Raw genomic sequence first — 19,083 nt, 5'->3', positions numbered from 1 at the left:
CCACTGTGTCACATCCCAGACATCAGCAAGAGCCATCACACTGCCAGGGCACAACACTCACATGACACCACAGGCAGCTCGGCCACCGGCGTTACCAGTCTTGAGCGAGTCGGGGTGACCACCGGTACCGAAGTCATCGGTACCCTCGTGGACGACGGCGGATCGACCGATGATGGAGTACTGGCCGAAGAGGGAGATGGACTTGTCTGTGTGGATTGTGAGGTAAGGCAGGCTTTTGTCAGTTGACGTCTCATAACTGCCAGGAAGCCAGCTGGACTCACCGGTGATGTTCACCGAGGCGACACCGGAACCGTCAGTCTTGACGTTGCCTAGGTACAGACGTCATTAGCAATTGTTTTTCATTTCCCTTTCGTCACTCTCAACCCCTACGCACCCCCCGCTCAGCCACTACTCGTCCACCCATTCCGCCTTCCACCCCTGACATGTCCGCATTTTTACAGTTATAGACAACCGCCTTACTTCCCGCTCTCCTGCCTCTGGGTGTATACACAATACTCACCGAGATCACCGACGTGCCTCTCAGCAGAGGTGGGTCCACCGTGGTTCTTGCCGTGGGGGTTGAAGTGAGGACCGGCGGAAGTACATCCGTTGGTGTTATCTCCAAACTCGTGGATGTGGAAACCTCGCTCAGCGTTAGCGGCGAGGTTCTTGATCTGCACGTATGGTGTGTGTATGTCAAAGATTAGCTCAGAAGACAAAGCCGAGAGCGAGAGTGAGGTTTGCACTTACGTCACCGGTGACAGTGACGGGAGAGTTCTCGTCGGCCTGAGAGAAGGTGATGACACCCTGGACGGAAGAGTCACCCTTGAGAACAGCTACAGCCTGTGGTGTTGATCGATCGTAGATACGAGATGGGTCAAGGCGAAATGTGCGTAAAGCGGGTCAAGGAAAGAGTTCGGTGAGGATGACCGAGGAAATAGGGATATCCGGGATCAGTCCAAATGGAAGGATGCAACGTGTGATAAGATGATAACAGACGAAGTGAGGACGCAGAGGTAGAATATATCACGTGAAGATGATAATGCGGGAGGGAGAGGGGCGATGGTGAGTATAAAGAGGGATGAAGGAAGACCCGAGCGGTTATATAGCAATGGTAGGAAGAGCGAGGGATCGAGGGGTCCGTCAGCAAGCTAGTCCAATTATTGTGAAGGATATTACGCAAGCCAGTTACTCACCTTGACCATTTTGATAGATTAGATTGTTTGTTTTGGGTTTGGTTTTGTTGAGTTGAGTGGTTGGTGTTGATTGATACAAAGACGAGGAATGGGATGGAATGTGAAGTAGGTGGAAGGTCGGGGGTGCTTGGTGGGAGTGCGGTAACCGGAGTGGTGGATTCCGGTACTGCTCGAAAGCACGTAAGCACGTAAGCTGCGGTCAATTGCGACATGACTAATAAAATACCACCCTGCTTCGGCCGAGAGCAAAATGCCGAGTGTGGCAGAGGCATCGCTCACTATAGCGTCGAGTGTGACAGTTAAGAGTCATGATTATATGCATATGTCAATGAAAGGCTCGACTCGACCCGACCCAGAACCGAGTGATAGGAAACGATGCTGCTATTGTACAAATGTGGAAGTTGGTATCTGTGATGGTCCATTGTATAACAGAATGGGGGAAACCGTCCATGTTAACCAACGCGGAACCGAAAGCCACTCCTCTTCTCTCCTTCAAACGACACATACTTTCCTCCTTCCGTTGGTCCGCTCATTCCATCTGCTAGTGACACAGGACCCCGTACGGTGTCCGAGAGACTTGAATGCGTGCCCGCGCCACGATTACTCCTTCACTACCTCAACTCTCTCCAGATACCCTTCCGGGACCAGACCAACCTTCTCATCCCCCTTTTCCACTCTCCCCTTGACGACACTCATCTTTCTCGCGATGACCCAACCTGGATCACCATTCCCTCTCCCATTGATCATCAGCAGATCTCCTTCCTCCAAACTCATCTCACTGCTGCTCAATCCTTCAAACGCATATGCAGCTCTATACAGCCCCTTCGGTTCTTCGTCCGGATCCTCTAAAGCAGGTAAGACGGTGAATGCGTATGAAGGCTCGAGGTTGTGTTGTGTCACAAGTAAGAGATCGGATTCGGACATTTCGGGAGACGAGAAATATTCTTCTCCATCGTCGTTTTGTTGAAATTCACTCTCGCCATCCACCTCATCGTCTTCTCCACCTCGATCTCCGTCCAAACGGTGCGAGTGATTCGTTCCGTCCAACTGGGATGACGAAGAGCGATTGGATCGTCGTGCACCACTACTGAATCCTCTCCAACCTAAAAGACCAAATCCACCCCAACCCCTTTTGCTCTCCTCGTCCTCTTCCGTACCCGGATCTGGTGACTCTCCGTTTGCGCCTGTTCTCCATGGCCATTTGAAGCCTGATGTCGATGAACTGCGTTGAGGAAGTGGTGCTCCCCGACCGTGATGTCGCTCGTCCGAAGGCGTATATGCGTAATCTCGAATGATCACCAATTTCACCATTTCAATCTGGGACGTTGTCTCCGAAGTTTTGTCGACATGTTCTAATATCGTTGATGGTATACCACCTACACGTGGTTCCCCTTCGTCTTCGTTTCCGCGACTAGCACCTGCACCTGTTCCAAGTCCCAACCCCAAGCCACCGCCACTACTACTCGTGCCCTGCTGGATTGGTTCACGCGGCGTCGCCTCTTCGTCACCTTCCGCACCAGACGGTAAAGAGACACTCGTTCCTAACGTTGATCTAGGTCGAACCGCACTTGAAGCTCTCGAACGTGGTGCTCCTCCTCCTCCTCCGCCTTTCGTACTTGACCCAGCGGATATTCGACGTCCTCCTCGAGACGATGTCGAGCCCGAACGGTCTCGTAGCGCTTCGCCGAGAGATGAAGGGGATGAAGTGGAGAAGTGTACAGGTTCGGGAGAGAGGATGACGGTGGATGTTGGTCGTGATGATGCAGGGGAAGGCGGCGCAGGACGTGAGGATTGGAGTGAGAGATGATGTTCAGCTGCTTTTGAGGGCGTCGTCGTTGTCGTTGTCAAAATCGAAGTGGCCGGTCCGGATTCAGATTTGGGTTCTATTTATATCAGATGAGATCAGGAATCAGCAGTGAATAGTCTTTCAGGAAGTCTGCAATACTAGCAAGCTAACCTGTTGCATTCGACTGTTCTACAATACCGTTGATCTCGTCTTGTCGATCGTCAGAGCCAGATACTCCCGAGTGCTGGACTTGCACCTCTTCCGACATCCTGACGCGTTGATTCCAAGCTTGTGATCAAGGAAGTACGAAGCACGACGGGGGGCGTACGTACCACCCACGTACAAACTGTGGGGTTCCCAGGATTGGGGGTTATGTTTGTGTTGTCGGGTTGGTTTCAACAAAGTCCGAGAGCAGTTGTGTTCTCTTCTCAATAGCAAAAGTTATGATAACGCGAAGATATCGTAATAGGATGTTTTGGGTCGTATTGTCCGTACGATCGTTCCGCTCGTTGAATTTGTGGGACGTGATGGGACTTGAATTCGAAGAACAGGTGATTTATTTCGCAAAAAGAGCGATTAGGCGCTCATAGCAGTGCTTTCCCAGGATGGATCTCCCCAAAGCGCGGTGATGCTCGGATGCGAAACTAGACTTGTTAGCTCCACAGGTGTACAGTGTACCGAGTTGTCACGCGGATTGAATGAGTTGCGGTCAGCACGAGACAACAATAATAATACTAATAATATAGCCCGACGAAACATCAACTCTCTCTCTGTCTGGCAAACTGGCGTCGCGGCCAGGCCCGGCTACGGCGACTACTTTGTGTACACATGTCAAATGATCGGTCTGAACCTACGCCTAACTATGTCAACCACCCAGCATGGTCAAGGCTGCGCAGGCACTGCGAGCCTATCACTGTTTCCCTGAATTGCCCGTCTACCGAATGTAAATGTTGAAACGTTTCGAGTAGGTAGGTCATTTCACTTTTCGGTTTGTCGCTTCCACTTCAGCTTTCGCTCTCGGTCCAACATCTTTGTTAAAGTGTCTTGTAGCATATATAACAGTAATCTGGCGCCATAATCCCCGCCAACTTCCTATAACATATCTTTTGCCCCAATCTAATCTCGAAAAAGAATACTCGCAAGATGTCCAAAACAAGCGATAGCACTCCCACCTCATCTACCATCCTCCACCCCGCTTCTCCCGTCTCAGCCGCTCAAGGTGGAGAACGAGCTTCCAAATCTTCCTTCGGGGCTGAGTCCACCATGTCGCTGCTTGTCGAATCTCTCAAGGACAGATTGTTGTTTGCGGTCCCTAAGAAGGGCAGGTTGATGGAGAAGACATTGGAATTGTTGGCTGGCGCAGATATCAAGTACAACAGAGCACACAGGTTGGATGTGGCTTTGGTGCAAAATCACCCAATTGCTCTGTGAGTGTGGTTACCTCTTTGAACCAACCGAGTACGACGGCAGAGGGATTGCGAACGGCGCGGGGGATATCTTCCGCTGAGGAGAACTCCTGTTGTGACATGTTTCGCACGTGCTATGCCTCATATTGGTGTTCTCGTAATGCAGTCTCATTCTTCGATACAGAGCTGACAGCCACCCGTCCCCCGTCACAGCGTCTTCCTTCCCGCCGCCGATATCCCTCGATTCGTAGCTCTCGGTTCCGTCGCACTCGGTATCACAGGACAAGACGTCATCGCCGAATCCACTCACGGCGACCAAATCTCCGAACTCCTTCCACTTGGTTTCGGAAAATGTAAACTCCAAGTTCAAGTCCCTGTCACTGGACCTATCCAGACTCTCGAGGGCTTGAGCGGAGGTACGATCGCTACATCATTCGAGGTGTTGGCGGGGGAGTTGTTCGGCGGTGAGAATGGGCTGGATAAGAAAGTGAATGGGAAAAAGACGAGAGTCGAGTATGTGGGAGGAAGTGTGGAGGCTGCTTGTGCGTTGGGGATGGCTGATGGTATTGTGGACTTGGTCGGTGAGTGGGCTTTCGTTTTTGGGCTCCAAATTTGGCTCTTGCTAGTCGCATCTTCACCCTGTCTCAAGCTCCTCTTCCCTGTGTTACCTGCCTCCTCTCTCAATTCTCCCCATGATATTCCTTCCTTCCACGCACGTTCCATCAATCTCGTTGGAGTGAGATAATCATAACAATTTGGACTGTACCTTGTCTCCTAATCTCCTTATGCGCCGATGTGCTAACCCACCCATGTAGAATCCGGCGACACGATGCGAGCTGCTGGCCTCCACGCCATTCACACCCTCATGTCCTCCGAAGCTGTCCTTATCACGTCCAAGAAACCTCACCCCACTTTGACACCTGAACTTTCTCCCTTGATCCCCTTGATCAAATCTCGATTCGCTGGATTCCTCGCCTCTAAACGATACGTCTACGCCTCATACAACATCAAACGTGATGCTCTCGCCGCTGCTATGAAGATCACTCCTGGTAGAAGAGCTGCAACTGTCAGTCCGCTCGATGAGGAGGGTTGGGTGGCGGTCAGTGCGATGGTGGAGAGGAAGGCCGTAGCCAAGGTCATGGATGATTTGGAGAGGACAGGTGCGGAGGATATCCTCATTATGGCGTTGGATAACTGTCGTGTGGGTGTGTAGGCGGGCAGATCAGACTAAATGATGCATATAGATGGGCAATGGTGAATGATATAGAGTGGAGACAGGGAGTGGTACACATCTGCTGCATGCATATATTATACATGGACACTGATATCTTTCGAAGTATACATCCGTTGTATAGTATCCCAATGTCCAATATAATCTCTGTTACCGGCTCGGCTATGACGCGCAACTGAAACGTCCACCCGAATTGTTATAAAGTTACACTTCAGTCGCGAATCAGTCCATCAATCTTCTGTCCATCCTCACTTATACTATACACACAACACCCATCGTCTGACTACTCCCGATCTGTCACTTGCTCTACATCGTACCCTGCACAAGTAGAGGAAGATAGCGAGATGACGACCGTTCCTCCTCCATATAGTTCTCGTGAACATGCGCAAGGTATGTCTCAATTGCAGTATCGCGTCTGTACAACTCTTTGATCGAGCTGATTGATGTGTCTGTGCTCACTTCCTTCTTCGATGACCCTTTACTCCACCACTTCCCCACACATCCACATCTCGATCTCGATCACAAAACCTTCCTCTATCCGCAATCTGCGCAACCTCATTCCGCTTCATTCTATCGTATTACTATACTCTTGGAATCCGTCTCGTCTACGGTCCGCCATATGATCCACCATGTCCCTAAACCCAAATACAGTCCAACCTGTCCCACCTGCATCGACGATTGCTGTCAATTCGCCTACTCAGGAATTCACCGAGACAACTTCAGTCTGCCTAGAATGGAGATTGACGGGTTTGAAGGCTATGTACGAGTCAACGAGGGGTGATCAGAAATCGTACGTCTGAGCTCGTCCTCTCCATTTTGCCTTACTCTTCTCTTCCTGCTTCGACTTCGAGGTGTAACAACTGTCTCTCTGGCATCACCTCATCTCGAGTGAAAACTAATGATGACCTCTCATTATACAGCAAATGCATCAAGTCGGCCGTGTTTGGAGATCCTGACAACCTCTGGGAAGTGCTTTGGTATCCAAATGCCGGGACGTCGAATCAGACGGCCGGGGATCATGTCAGCTTGTACCTATCTTGTGTGGTGAGTGGAAACTAATCTGCCTTCCCAAGCATCCTACCACCGCTCTTCCCTGCTCTTGTCTACCGTGTGTACTCGTTGTGCTCGCGCTGATCCTCGGCATGACTCTCCTCGTAGCCTACCGCACGGGAACGGGATTCCAGCATCAACAACCAATGGGCTCGCAAAGGTTTATGGTGGTTCAAATTCGAGATCCGACCTGTCTCTCCGGACCCTCGAACACCGAAACGTGATCCGATCGCATCGAAAGACGCGTCAGACCACACGTTCGCCGTCAAGACCGCTAATTGGGGTTGGCAAGCGTTTGCCAAACGAGATGCTCTGTTCCAGCATCCCGCGGTACTGGATTCGGACGGGTTCATGATCATATGTACGATACAAGCGCAAGCTCAACCTCCTGCAGGGTTGTGGTTGGGTGTAGGACTACAACCTGGTCAAGGGTGGGTTCAAGCGAACTCCAGGAATGGAATTGGCAGTGGAGGTGGATTGAGTGCCTGGGCAAGTTCGGATGGAAGTGCCGGCGGTGTCGCGGGAGGGACAAGTGCAGCGGGCGGCGTGAAGAGAGTAGTGCCGAAAGATCTGATCACGTCTGTCGGGTCGATGTTGGATGACCCATGTGAGTGGGACCAGCAAACAACTCTTGATTAGGGATCAAGCTGATGTACTCGGTGACAGTGTACTCCGATGTCGAATTCATGATACCGTCCAAGAGAGGATCAGGGTCAGCGCCGAGAAGGATCTACGCCAATAAGAAGCTGCTGAATCGATGTGAATACTTTGATGCGATGTTTCACGGTGGCTTCATGGAGGTGGAAGGGGTGTTGGAAGATGTGAGTGCGCTAGAAGCGGCCAAAGATTTCAATGAAGCTGACTTTACGCGTAGGAGGACTCGGACGACGAGCTTGACGTGCTCTCGGATTCTGATATGGAAGACGAGTCCTACATACAACCGAAACATCGTTCCCTTTCGCCCGATCTGCATCTCACAACCACTACAAGTCGAGCATCATCGAGTCCTCCTGCCCGATTGTCAACGTCGGCCGATGCGACTGGCCAGACTCACGATCGTCTCTCCGAGGACGAGACGGCACCGAGCGAAGCAGAGGAAGAGCATAGTAAAGACGGAGAAGGAGTAGCCGATATCACGATGGAAGAAGAAGGGGTGAAAGAGGTTTTGACACAGAAGCGAGCGCTGAAGTCGCAAAGCAGTCAAGAGGAGAATGCGGCGAGCTCAAGTTCAGCTATAGGGTCAGGATTGAGTATGGGTCCGAGAAAGACCAGAGTGATGGTCAGGGATGCAGCGTGGAGTACGTGGTGGGCTGTCTTGTATTGGGTAGGTCTGAGTCTTTTCTCACTCTACGTCCAGAAGACATTTTGATGGCAGTCTCTATCAGATCTACACCGACATCATATTCTTCGCTCCACTATCATCGTCATTTCAACACAATCCTAAGAATCGCACATCGACTACCACCGGTATACAATCTGATGATCCAAAGACTCGATTAGACTGGATCCACCACTGGATGGCAGAACATCACGTCGAAGATCCTCCCGCCAACCCAGAATACGACGTGACGCTTGGACCTCGACCTGTCAGCGCCAAAGCAATCTATCGACTGGCGGACAAGCTCGACTTGCCTGCCCTGAAACTACGAGCGTTCCAGCATATCTGTAGTCAATTGACTAGTCAGAATGTCCCTGCAGAAGTGTTTAGTCGATTCTCGTCGACATACGAAGATGTGAGAAAGGTGCAAGTTGCGTTCTTCTTGAAACATTGGGGAGAGATCAAGAAGTCAGATACGATGATGCAGATCTGGCAGCAGATCAGACATGGCAAGCATGTAGGGTTTGAGGAGGGTGAGTGTGTCTCTGTGGCATCTGCCGAGGTTCACAATGAAGCTAACCCTTCGTTTGTATTTCAGTTTGGCCGCTTATTGTTGGACAATTGGATTTCAAGCCGTCGTAGGGAGCTGGGAACCTGGGCCAGGCAGAAGGAAACGTCATATGTACACGAGCAACAGTATAATTCAAGCTACGACATAATGATTATGACGATGTATGTATGTTACTCAGTATGTCTATGTATTCTACACCACATCTTGATCCACACTACTGAGGGCCTTGATTCATATCTGATCCTCACCGATGCATAGAGGTAGATCAACGATCGACGCGTCTTGTGCCACTTGATGTTCAGGTTGAAAAGTGCCACAACGCGTCAAGTTGACGTGTGACCAAGAGAGTATCAGAGTGGCTTGTTACGCGTCTCATCCCATCAACAGTAACAGCAAGACCCTGAGAAGGTCATGTCCACTTTCCACCTGTCCATCATTCCTCACTCATCATTCATTCATTCAACCTATTGCCATTCCTCTGCCTCTACATACTATCCATCCTTTCTTGATCATCATCATCCTTTAGTCAGACCCCGAACCTTTGGCTCGACATCCCACGATGCTGCTCAACGAACTTGTCAAATCGGGACCTCTTGCGAAGATCTGGTTATCTGCGCATCAGGAGAAGAAGTTGAGTAAAGCGCAAGCGTTAGGTGTGGATGTTGGGGAGTCTGTCGGTGAGTGTTTCCTTCCTCCTACTCCTTGATAAGACACGCATCCATTTGGCTCTCCGACCGTGGATTACCCCGTCGTCTACGGTGACAACTGCCGATGCTGATGATTCGTGACCCGCGCAGAGGCAATCCTGACTCAAGACGCTGCACTTCCGCTTCGATCTTCCGGTCCGCTCATGTTGGGTGTTGTGAGGATTTATTCTAGAAAAGCTGGATATCTCTTGGACGATTGTAAAGAAGCGAGAGAACGAATCAGTCTTGTGAGTGTCGTCGAAGGCGCAATCGATTCTGCGGTATTGTTACCTATGGGTTACAGCAACTGATGCTCCGTTGTTCTGACAACAGGCCTTCCGACCTGGTATTGTTGATTTGCCCGAGGACCAAGTTCGCGCTTCGAGAAATGCCATCACGATCGCTGATACGCGTAACGAGTTCGATTTCTTCGATTGGTCATGGGCCTTACCTGCTGGTGGTCCTTCCCTTTCAGCTCCTTCAGCTCCTCCTCCCGGTGCTGGGGCTGGCGCTGGGGCCGGTGGGGGTGGACGTGAATTCGGTGCATACAATTTCGGAAGACCAAAAGCCCCTTCTATCTACGGTGGATCAACCACTGTCGGGGGAAGTGGAGGGAGTCGACACGGTTCTCAAGATCTCGAAGGGAGTTATATCGACTCCAACGATTTCTCAGGCATAGATCTCGGACTCGATTTCGGCGGGGAGGGCGACGTCACGATGGGAAGTGTCGAATTCGGAAGAGATGTCAGAACACCCCTTAGTAGAGAAGGAAGTACGTTTGGAGGTCTGAGGAAATCCGCACAGAGGGGAAGATCAGATTCGTTAGGTCTGGGAGGGAGTATACATGGTGATGTTCAAGGTGGATTTGAGGGTCTGGACCTAGGATTGGACTTTGAGAATGTCGATCAACCTTTGCCCGATTTGGAAGCCCGTTCAAGGAGAGAATGTGAGTCAATTTTTGTTCTATTACTGTGCAGTCCTGATTGTGGATGTGTGTCCATGTAGCCTCCGCTCTGTCTACACCACCTCCTCTCTCACCTCAACCTGAAACAATCACCGATCTCACTCCCCGAACCGCTGCTCGAGTCGCAGCTGCTCCCGCTCCTTCTACCAAACCTAAACGACCACGACTCGTGCAAGCCGATGACGAGCTGGAACTTCCCGACGTTCCCGCTGACAACAGCTCTATCCTCGGTGTTGAGCGATACATCCCTTCTGATCCCGAGGTCATCCGACTTCGCGAGATCGTCGCTGATCCTGGCGCCCACTTCCTGCCTACGATCCGGGTTGGCGGAGAGACGATGATCTTTGCTGGACCACAGGGACTTGCTCCTGAATTGGCAGAACTATTCACTTTTCCCTCCAACATTCTCAGAAGGGGTCGAGAAACCGAAGCTGAAGCTGCGGAGCGAGCGAGCAAACGACCTCGATTGGCAGGAGACGCAGAAGAGGAAGAGGACGATGTGGAAGCTGGACGAAGAAGAGTCGGAGCAAGTGAACAACCGTTTGATTTTGGTGGTATTGCTCCTGGAGACGACTCGTTCGCTTTCCAACCTCAAGAAGAATTTGCTTTAGAAGATGAACCTCTTCTTACTCCTCGTGCAGGACGAGTGCTCCCTCGAGAGAGAGAACCGTCAATCGCGCCTTCGCGAGCGGAGAGTATCGCGAGAGAAATCCAATTTGGTGGTTCTCAAACTGGCGAATTCACATTAGCAATGTTTGACATCACCTCGCGATCGAAGGGTAGTGATGAAGCGAGTCAAAGTCAACTGTCGACACCTAGTAAAGCTAGCGAGGCGAGGACAACAGCGAGTGGGTTCTCGAAGAATACAAGTATGGCGATGGGCTTGTTGAGAAAGGAATTGGACGCCATTGAGGAGGGAGAAAGGGCTTTGAGCTTTGAGAAACTTGCAGACAAGGTGAGTGCATTGATCCTGTTCCCTGTAGATCTTGTCGAGCGACGAGGACTGGACAAAAGCTGATGAGTTATGGTTGGTCAGTCTACAAAACGAGCTGCCGCTTCATTCTTCTTCGAAATGCTCGTACTTGGTACAAGAGATTGTGTCAAACTTGATCAACCGACAGCATTTGGTGATATCGAAATTAGGGGTAAAGACAAATTATGGCCAACAGAGACGATAGCGTAGTTTTCTTGTTTTGGTTCTTGCGACGGAGTAATATACGTCAGATCGTCACCTGCTGGTTTGGGTTGATTGGTTTGAAATCGGACGGACGTAAAGTATCTTTTGTGGATTCGATTGACGAATATAGGAACGAATGAAGGAAGGGTCAGGATTTATACTTATCCATATTACTTGTGCTTATGATTCTTGGTTGATATGACGATGCAACTATCTTGATGTGTACCTCCCAAACTACTTTTGCGATCGCATTTGTCCAAAGCTGAAGAGTCGCCTCGTAAGACCGATGCGATGCCCCAAGTCCTAGCTGAGCAGAAGACGATTGAGTCTATATTGATATGACGAGGCGGGGTATCATATCCTCTCTCGCATCTCATCATGTGGGTATCCTTTTAAGAGTACTCGCGTACTATGTAACAAATACAATGATTCCGACGAACCTTTCGCACCGTCGTTGATCACGCCCTGTTCTCTACCACACCACTATGCATCGCGCCCGGATTCCAGGCCTGGGCCAAGCCCGGGGCTGAGCTGACCGGTCTATGGCTCGTTCTCTCGAAGTTTGATATCGAGCTCACTCAGGAATGTGTTCAGTTCCTATTAAATCAAAAAAAGGAAACCGTCAGTATTCCAGCATCTCGCAAGTGCCGAAGTGGTCTCTGCTGATGGAAATGGGGGGAGGTTCAATGGTCATTCGCACTGACCTTGTCATTGGGCTCGTATTGTAATCCGTCGATGAGAGCTTGTCTCGCTTCTTCGAGTCGTTCTAAGCCTACTAATGCTCGTGCTTTTCTGTTTATCCGAGAATTTTGTACAATTGAAGTTCAGAAAGGTCAAACATGAACATGAACGAGTCAATACAGAGTCGAGGAGAATAGGAGTAGGATCAGAGCAGAACAACATATTAGTGATGTTCTCTGGATATATGAGAGATGAAGGTATAGTTGACGACTGACCTGAAATGCCCCTTTGTCCAAGGTCTTTTCAACGCCACCACAGCCTCTGCATCCGCAAGTGCATTTGCCCTAGATTAGATACCATTTCATATAATCAGCTATGACCGATCTCCACTGAGAAAGAGGAAGCGACGAGCAGCTAGAGACCGTGGTAAAAGGGAAAAGAAATCCCACTTACCAAGCGTTGACGAATGCGAATGCTGCTGAACGATTACACAACGCGATGGCCGTTTCGTCCCTCGATATGGCTGCTAGTTCCCATGGTGGTCGGGAGAGGGCCATGTCTGCTGATTTGGAATAGTGATTGATGGCCAATGGGAATTGTTGAGCTTTGAATGCGGTCTGCGTCATTCCGATAGAATCAGCATTTCCCTCGCATTCAACTTGACAGAGTATATCCCTTGCTCTCGAGCTCGATCTCCATCTCTCGTTGAAGTAATATGGATATCAGACGACTCACGTTACCTGCCTCTTTCGCCGCTTTGATCTGCTCCGCCCTAATTGGAGGAGGTTGCATATTCGGCGGAGGCGGAATAGCTTCAGCCGGAGCATGTCTCAAGAACTGATGCATATAATTCAGAGCGTTGAAATCGACATCGCATATCTCACAAGAGGACGATTTGTGTTCGGGACAAGTTACCACAATCCCCGTTTGGGGAGGTGCGTTGGGCGGAGTGGGGATAGGGACGGTCTGAAGAGCGAAGGGTTTGTCGGTGTGAGGGATGGAATCGAGGAGTGTTGCAAGGGCAGGGTTGAGTGGCATAGGTTGGGGTGGAGGTCCACCAGGCCCGCCGGGTCCACCAGGACCTGCTCCGGGTGGTGGGTGTGGATGAGGGTGAGGATGAGGGTGGTCGTGGGACATGATCGGTCGATGTTCTTATACTAGACAAAAGTGTATCGATATGTTGATATTGCTCGCCTTGCTTTGTACTATACTTCGACCTCGAAGACGCGCTGGAACCTAGATCATCTCATCTTCGAACGCACAACGGACATCGTCTAATATCTCCGCTTCCACACCGCCACTTAAGTGAGTTGAGCAAATACACCTACGTCACATGACTTGGGTGGCGGGAAATCACAAATGAAATCAACAGGTTCATGATGCAACGCGATTGATGGGATGGGATGGATGGATTGTTTGATGGCTGGTAAATACAACAACAATAAACCCCCACCACCCCACATCCCTCTATTCATTTCCACCTCATTCAATCTTATCATCCATCTTGGATATCTTTAAGCATACCCTATCTATAACTTATCGGTCACTTTAAGACATATTCCCTGTGCTGTACCTTTTGGATTGTACAACAATCATGTCGTGAGTTATTCATCTCGGGTCGCGTCATACCTCACTACCATCACTTGGTCGTTGATCCACCCTCCGTCAACGCTACCTTCTTCTTCACTCCCATTCTGCTTGGTATCCATGCATCGTCTTTTGGAGTCATCTATACCTTCTCTCTTCTCCTTCTCACCTGCTTCATCTATATTATCTTCAATGCTGATCACATCTCCCCCCAGCACATACACAGGATCCCTCCTCACGAAACGCAAGAACGACCTCGTCGAGATCGCTCAAGCTCTAGGTCTTCCCGATACCGACGCTCGTATTGCCGACCTCGTCAGAAACATCCAATCGCACTTGGAGGCAAACGAGACTGAACTTATTCAAAGTCCTAGATTCAAAGGTTTATATAAGAAGCGAAGGTATGTTCATGTCTACAACAATGGATTCGTGTTCGTCCGTATCGTTATACTAACAATTCCACTCATTTGTAGCTCCGGCACGCATCCTCCTGATTCGGACTCGGAAAGCCCATCTGCCAGTAACGATGTCAAGAATGTTGTCACCGCCGGTATCAAGTCTTCTCGAAAGTCAATGAACAAGGCCTTCGATAAGGTTCAATCCGTCGTGGATGCCGCCAACATCCCTCTCCCCGAGAGTCCTGTGTCATTGTAAGCAACCGCTTATACAAGGAACAGACGACAGTTTGGCTTACCTATCTCCTGTGACAGAGCAAAGATCTCGGACGTCGCCAACGCAGCAAACGAGTCGGTGTCAAACGCGCTCGTCCCTGCTCAACAAATGTCAAAGGATCTTACCTCCCGGTTCCTCGAGACCCGTGTCGGCGGTGTATCAAGCAGCTTGGTCACTTATACTTCCAAGGGTCAAGAACGAGTAGACGTCGTCGTCCGTCATTTGAGAGATGTGAGCAGCGCACCGGAACCCAGCATCAAGATCAAATCACAGTACGCTAACTCTGCTTCTCTTGCAGGCCTTGTCAACGTCTAAGACTCTCGTTGTGTCAGCTCTGAGTCTCGAGCTTGTCCTTCTCTTCTCTCACGTCCTCCAATTTTACGACCACACATACTACTTCCCCCCACCAGGCGGTGATCGAGGCACATTAGCGAGCTTGCTCCGTGTTCTCTTCTTCTGGTTGCCTACCTCTACCCTCACTTTCAGATTGCCCGAATTGGGAGGCGTGTTTGGATCTGACGTCTGGTCTGCTACAGCTTGGTGGTGAGTTCACAGAATCTCCCTTTCCTGACCGGGGATCCATAATTGACCACTTTCGACCCAAAATAGGTTCTTCACCACCGTGCTTCCTCCTTTGGCTCTGTCCACGGTTGTTTCTTTTGCTCCTCAAAAGGGTATTCACCGTCACGGAGGTCCCAACACCCGATACCAAGGTACGTGTCATCTTCCTTTCCTCTACTCGCACGATACATGCTCACCCCTTCCTACAGCCTCTCACCCTCCCATCCCTACACCCGACTACCTCTCATTCACGTTCATCAGACTCGCCCTCCTCCTTCTGCCTCTCACTTCCGCCGCACCCTCATCGTTCGTCGACGCCCTCGAGATGTCAGGTGATCTACAAGGTCGAGCGCTCGGCGCTGGTCTTCTTGCGGCGTTGGTAGTCGCTGAGAAACTGCATCAGGTCTAGTTGGAAAACGAACAGTAGTTGGGGGTTAGTGGTGTGGAGGAAAAACGTGAACTTTGCTTAGTGGAAGTGTGAACTCAGGAAATGTCGTCTAAAATTTATCCCTTCGTTGTTCTTTATCTCCCTTCATTATTATATTCAGTCCTGCCAATGGCCAGTGATGGTTCTATCAGGGCGAAATCAACCTCTGTTGGTAGGGTTGAAATTCAATTTATATACTCGATACCATGATCGTGGTCATCACGGATTTCATAAGGATAAATACCCAATCAGAAATATGTATATAATGCGACTTCATCCTAGTTTACTTGGTGGCCAGTGCATTGATCGACACTATCTGTACTTTGTTGCTATGCTCGATACAAATGCATCTTCGACATGTTCAGAACAACTCTCAAGTCTCTCTACAATCTACGTCCATGCTGCCCTGTCCGCTCAATATCCCGCTGCAATACCATTTTTCCTCGAATCGCTCGCTGCGTGGATTGTACCATCTTGAACCACTATCGCTTGAACTACGAAGCGCAAATCGGGCAAGTCAATCAGCTCCGCCCACAAACCTAGCACATAACAAGACCAGTCCGATCTCCCCGCCGCCCTCTGGCAGCGAAAAAAATCAGACTCACCCTCTGATATTCCTAAATTGATATCGAATTGTCCTATCTTTTGACCTCTCTCTTCCAATCCTTTGATCAAATCCTCATCAACGCCCTCTGGTCCAACTTCGATAGTCGTCAAATCCGGTACTACCTGATTATGTACTCTTACTCTCTCTATCGATTCGGAGATGTCCAGACCTGAAAATAGGTTGAGGATCACTTGTGCAACAGAGGGGAAAATACGGGAACCGCCAGAACCGCCAAGTACTGCGTAGAGTGTGGAGCTCGCAGAACGAGATGAGGGAGGAGTAAGGATGATCGTGGCAGAGGTTGAAGATAAAGGTCTGAAAAAATAACGTGAATCATAAGGTTAGTTGTAGATCGTTGTGAGCTCGCGAAGACGAAGACCCACTTCTTGCCTGGCGCAGGATAGTTCCAAGGGCTAGGCATCAAACCAAACGCATCAGGTGCTCCAGGAACAGCGAAATCGTCTACAAGAGTATACATCATCGGTCAGCTTCCTCTCTGTGTCATGTTTGCAACACTTTCGTCGCAAATCGCCACGCACCTTGCTCGTCGTTGAAGATGACACCGGTTCGCGGATCCATCACATGACTACCCCAAATCAAGTTCACCTATAGCGTGAGTAGTTAAATAGATAAGCTTGTAGTCTAGCACATTTGATACCTCTTCAAATGAGACCACACTCACAGTCGAGGTCACACTTGCGGCACCGCCCCACTTGTCCATAACGCTGAGATGGGTCGTTCCGTGATCTACAGGGGTATCGTGTTGTACACCATAGTAGTCCGGGCCGTGTGTTTGGTTCTGTGCGAGAAAAAGGTGTCAGTCATACTGCCGAGCCGCTGGAAAAATGAACCCTACTGAGGAACACTTACATCGGTAATCTTCTCTCTGATCTCGTCCGCCCAAGCTTTACTATAAAAGTCCTTGAATCTTGAAGAGTCCCTCGCGAATGCCGGATCAGTGATCTCCGACCTCGCTCCGAAGGCAAATTTCATCGCTTCTATCAGTCGATGGGAATTGAGCGGGTCGGTTAGACCACCTGTGAAAGGGATACGGTAAGGCTCGAGGATGTTCAAGAGGCCGAGTAAGACACCGCCGCTTTGAAAGAAAGATGTCAGTTATGGGCTGTGGCAGACACAGAGCAGTATTGGTAGTCGGAATGCAGATGGATAGGGAGTTTTGACGATCACTCACGAGGATGGTGCGTCTGTAGTGTAGATCTCTTTGCCCATGAAGCTAGAGTGGATTGCGGGGTAACTTCGCGCCTTGAAATCTTTCAGCTACACGCCGGGTACACCAACATCAGCACCGCCTGGATAATTTGATACAGCGTGAGTCTGCACTCACATCGTCCAAACTCAACACTCCGCCAGCTCTGGCAATCGTCTTCACAGAACTGTCCGCGATGTCACCGCTATAGAAAGCATCCGCGCCATGCTCGGCAATGATCTCTAGCGTTTTACCGTAGTTGAGTCGTTGAACGAAATCACCCTCGACGAGGAGTGAGCCCCGTGGAGCGTAGACGGCGGACCAAGTAGGAGAATCAAGCATGAACGCGCTGAAGAGATAGGGTCAGTTTGTTCTGAAGACAACCAGTGTAAGGTTTCTAGCTCACCCGAATACCTAAGACAAGCGTTGGATCAGTCACTGCACTTTTTCTCAAAGTGGAAAAGGGGAACTCACTCTCAATCTCCTTGCCAGTTCCCTGCTAACTTGCCATCCTCTGGCTAATTCCGCGACCGGCATGACAAGGTCCTTCCATGGCAATGTTCCGTACATCTTGTGTGCTGCAGCGATCCAAATTAGTCCGTCGTCCTGATCCTCAAGAAAAATGACTGTCGCAACTCACCCATCTCCAAACCTCGCAGTTCTCCAGGAACACCCACTGCCAAACCTCCCACCTGCGCCGCTACTCTACCAGCCTTTTCACTCCCATACATCTCCTTCTCACTTTGTGCCGGACTCGTCTCTCTAAAGTCGATAGCGACGACTTTCGGTTCTCCCTTCTCAAATACCACTTCCTCTGGCAGTTTTACTTTGTGATCTTCCGGTATGTTTACGACCATGAATCCTCCTCCGCCGATACCTGATGAGAAGGCATTGAGAAGACCGATACAAAGGGTGGTGGTGATTGCTGCGTCAACGGCTGAGCCATTGAGATTTTTAAGGATGGATAGACCAAGGTTCGAACAGGTCACATCTTCAGAAGCGACGGCGGCTGTGGTGGCATTGATCAAGTACGCTGGGTTACGGGGTAGTCCTGTAGGCTGTGGTTACGCATCCATCAGGTCAGCAATATAGATGTTGATTGAATAAAGGATACGTACCGGCGGTAATGTCCATACAGGAGGAACCATTGGCCCATCACCCGTTTGCTCTGTCCTCTTCTGCCATTCTCTCGAAAACACCGTTCCGACCACTATCCCCAATAAGACCAAAGCACCATACAATATCCATTGTCCATATCTCGTCGCATGATCATGGTGATGGTGATGATGATGGAGATGTTTCACTTGAACTCCATTCCCGTTCACTTCTTCCTCTTCCCCTTCAACGACTTCTTCCTCGTCTGCGAAATGGACTCTGGGTCGGACGAATGGTGGATTCTTCCAGAATTGCCATCCAGACGAGGACGCGGAACCACGTCTATCTCTCGAGGGCGAGGATGAAGAAGCGACATGGTCATGATCGTGATCGTGTTGCTCATCCGTCGAAGAGCGTAATAACGGATTCGTTTCTTCCGACTCTGCAGGGAGACGTGTTGGCGAGGACATCTTGTTCCGAGCAGTCAAACAGGATAGTAATAACCGTTGGTGGACGAACAAAAAGGTAAAGGAGTACTTCTCCTACTACGTTGTCTAAGTTCAATGTTGTGTTGTGTGATCAAATCGTATTATCAAGACGGTCATGACCACCTGTCTCGGAGATCATCACCATGACCACATCTCGCATGCTAAGCATGGTTGGTCACCGTCGGCCAAATTCACAGGTTCGTTACCACGTGGTTGATCTGCCTGAAAAACGCACGGACATGACCGTATCCGGATTTTAACGATTCTCCTCCCGGAAAATGCCACATAAGAAACGATATGCAAGAGTAGTGGTGCCCCGATATCGCTAAATTTACCCGGCGCTTCGGTCGAGGCGTGATGCTAAGCGAGCGGT

At 50.0% G+C, this 19,083-nt stretch overlaps 8 protein-coding genes across 8 annotated transcripts; 4 read left to right on the top strand and 4 right to left on the bottom strand.

Annotated features, from left to right (window-relative positions):
- Positions 1–57: 57 nt before the first annotated feature.
- CI109_106562 (superoxide dismutase [Cu-Zn]) lies at positions 58–1,205 on the bottom strand (the record flags this gene model as incomplete). The annotated part of the gene is made up of 5 exons (XM_032003916.2): positions 58–206; positions 282–329; positions 521–674; positions 751–843; positions 1,197–1,205. The coding sequence occupies 5 exons, from the start codon at positions 1,203–1,205 to the stop codon at positions 58–60; spliced, it is 453 nt and encodes a 150-aa protein (XP_031861914.2).
- A 591-nt stretch (positions 1,206–1,796) lies between these two features.
- Positions 1,797–3,250, bottom strand: CI109_106561 (uncharacterized protein; the record flags this gene model as incomplete). Its single annotated transcript, XM_032003915.1, has 2 exons — positions 1,797–3,079; positions 3,154–3,250. 2 exons carry the CDS (start codon positions 3,248–3,250, stop codon positions 1,797–1,799), a joined length of 1,380 nt encoding a protein of 459 aa, XP_031861913.1.
- Positions 3,251–4,125: 875 nt separating this feature from the next.
- CI109_106560 (ATP phosphoribosyltransferase) lies at positions 4,126–5,601 on the top strand (the record flags this gene model as incomplete). The annotated part of the gene is made up of 3 exons (XM_032003914.1): positions 4,126–4,409; positions 4,602–4,969; positions 5,204–5,601. 3 exons carry the CDS (start codon positions 4,126–4,128, stop codon positions 5,599–5,601), a joined length of 1,050 nt encoding a protein of 349 aa, XP_031861912.1.
- Positions 5,602–5,963: 362 nt separating this feature from the next.
- CI109_106559 (uncharacterized protein) lies at positions 5,964–8,629 on the top strand (the record flags this gene model as incomplete). Its single annotated transcript, XM_032003913.2, has 8 exons — positions 5,964–6,009; positions 6,271–6,409; positions 6,540–6,663; positions 6,778–7,276; positions 7,336–7,490; positions 7,544–7,993; positions 8,055–8,520; positions 8,586–8,629. 8 exons carry the CDS (start codon positions 5,964–5,966, stop codon positions 8,627–8,629), a joined length of 1,923 nt encoding a protein of 640 aa, XP_031861911.2.
- A 488-nt stretch (positions 8,630–9,117) lies between these two features.
- CI109_106558 (uncharacterized protein) lies at positions 9,118–11,391 on the top strand (the record flags this gene model as incomplete). Its single annotated transcript, XM_032003912.1, has 5 exons — positions 9,118–9,235; positions 9,356–9,492; positions 9,578–10,190; positions 10,250–11,163; positions 11,245–11,391. The coding sequence occupies 5 exons, from the start codon at positions 9,118–9,120 to the stop codon at positions 11,389–11,391; spliced, it is 1,929 nt and encodes a 642-aa protein (XP_031861910.1).
- Positions 11,392–11,925: 534 nt separating this feature from the next.
- CI109_106557 (uncharacterized protein) lies at positions 11,926–13,203 on the bottom strand (the record flags this gene model as incomplete). The annotated part of the gene is made up of 5 exons (XM_032003911.1): positions 11,926–11,982; positions 12,090–12,177; positions 12,342–12,410; positions 12,520–12,683; positions 12,802–13,203. 5 exons carry the CDS (start codon positions 13,201–13,203, stop codon positions 11,926–11,928), a joined length of 780 nt encoding a protein of 259 aa, XP_031861909.1.
- A 642-nt stretch (positions 13,204–13,845) lies between these two features.
- On the top strand, positions 13,846–15,295 carry CI109_106556 (uncharacterized protein; the record flags this gene model as incomplete). Its single annotated transcript, XM_032003910.2, has 6 exons — positions 13,846–14,054; positions 14,127–14,303; positions 14,364–14,556; positions 14,624–14,868; positions 14,935–15,038; positions 15,096–15,295. 6 exons carry the CDS (start codon positions 13,846–13,848, stop codon positions 15,293–15,295), a joined length of 1,128 nt encoding a protein of 375 aa, XP_031861908.2.
- A 432-nt stretch (positions 15,296–15,727) lies between these two features.
- Positions 15,728–18,692, bottom strand: CI109_106555 (gamma-glutamyltransferase; the record flags this gene model as incomplete). The annotated part of the gene is made up of 12 exons (XM_032003909.1): positions 15,728–15,807; positions 15,919–16,235; positions 16,304–16,382; positions 16,460–16,526; positions 16,603–16,719; positions 16,791–17,016; positions 17,113–17,198; positions 17,266–17,476; positions 17,534–17,541; positions 17,602–17,705; positions 17,768–18,185; positions 18,246–18,692. The coding sequence occupies 12 exons, from the start codon at positions 18,690–18,692 to the stop codon at positions 15,728–15,730; spliced, it is 2,160 nt and encodes a 719-aa protein (XP_031861907.1).
- Between the last annotated feature and the right edge of the window lie 391 nt (positions 18,693–19,083).

This window comes from Kwoniella shandongensis, chromosome 12 (genome assembly GCF_008629635.2).
Source record: "Kwoniella shandongensis chromosome 12, complete sequence".
NCBI classification, from domain to species: Eukaryota; Fungi; Basidiomycota; class Tremellomycetes; order Tremellales; family Cryptococcaceae; genus Kwoniella; species Kwoniella shandongensis.
This window is presented reverse-complemented; position numbering and strand designations above follow the sequence as displayed.